The sequence below is a fragment of the Fulmarus glacialis genome, unplaced genomic scaffold (assembly GCF_000690835.1).
Source record: "Fulmarus glacialis isolate BGI_N327 unplaced genomic scaffold, ASM69083v1 scaffold22037, whole genome shotgun sequence".
NCBI classification, from domain to species: domain Eukaryota; kingdom Metazoa; phylum Chordata; class Aves; order Procellariiformes; family Procellariidae; genus Fulmarus; species Fulmarus glacialis.
In genome coordinates, this window is record NW_009224077.1 from 2,571 (window position 1) to 3,214 (window position 644).

Sequence of the window (644 nt, forward strand, 5' to 3'; positions counted from 1 at the left end):
GCTCCCCAGCTGCTGACCCCATGGCACTGGCTGTCGGGACTTTCCACTGCGTTAACGCCGGGCACCCAGGAGCCGTGCCGTCGTGGTTTCCAGCCCACGAGTAGCCGTGGCTTAGAGCTTACCTAGTCTCGCTGCCTTCCATGCTGAGTTTTCCTCTTCTGGAGGATGCCAGGAAGGTACTTTCTGTCCAAAGGCAGAAGTGCTGTCCCTGGAAGAGGCTGCGTTTCAGCTGGGATCCCGTGGCCAGGGCAAGAGCCGGGGCTGTGCTGCAGCTCTGCAGCCGTCCGCCGGCTCCTGGCTTTGCTGTGCCCGCATTTCAGCGGCGGGGGACACTCGGTGATTTAAGAGGACCGGGCTGTGTCCTTCCCCGCCTGTTGGGCTGTTCCTCTTCTGAATTGCTGGCCTTGCTGCCAGCACTGCGGGCAAAGCCATCACGTTATTAAATCACCAGCGGGATCACCCCCAGCTCAGCTCGTGCCTGGGTGATCGAGTCTTTCCCTGACGGGGAATTGTCGGGGACGCAGAGGTGGCTGGTGCCTGGAGGGGGCTGCAGGCAGAGCTGGTGGGTGCAAACCTCCCCTGAGCACCCCGCTGTCCCCTCGCAGATCTTCTCGCTGGGGTACTGCCCGACGGGCGAGTGGCTC

General features: G+C 62.9%; 1 protein-coding gene across 1 annotated transcript in view; it reads left to right on the forward strand.

Moving 5' to 3' along the window:
• Positions 1-641, forward strand: part of LOC104079872 (protein groucho-1-like) — a gene marked incomplete at both ends in the record, with an annotated part of 3,204 nt that extends 2,563 nt beyond the window's left edge. Inside the window, 1 exon segment of the mRNA XM_009582047.1 lies at positions 606-641. Within this exon segment, the coding sequence (XP_009580342.1) occupies positions 606-641 (36 nt within the window).
• Between the last annotated feature and the right edge of the window lie 3 nt (positions 642-644).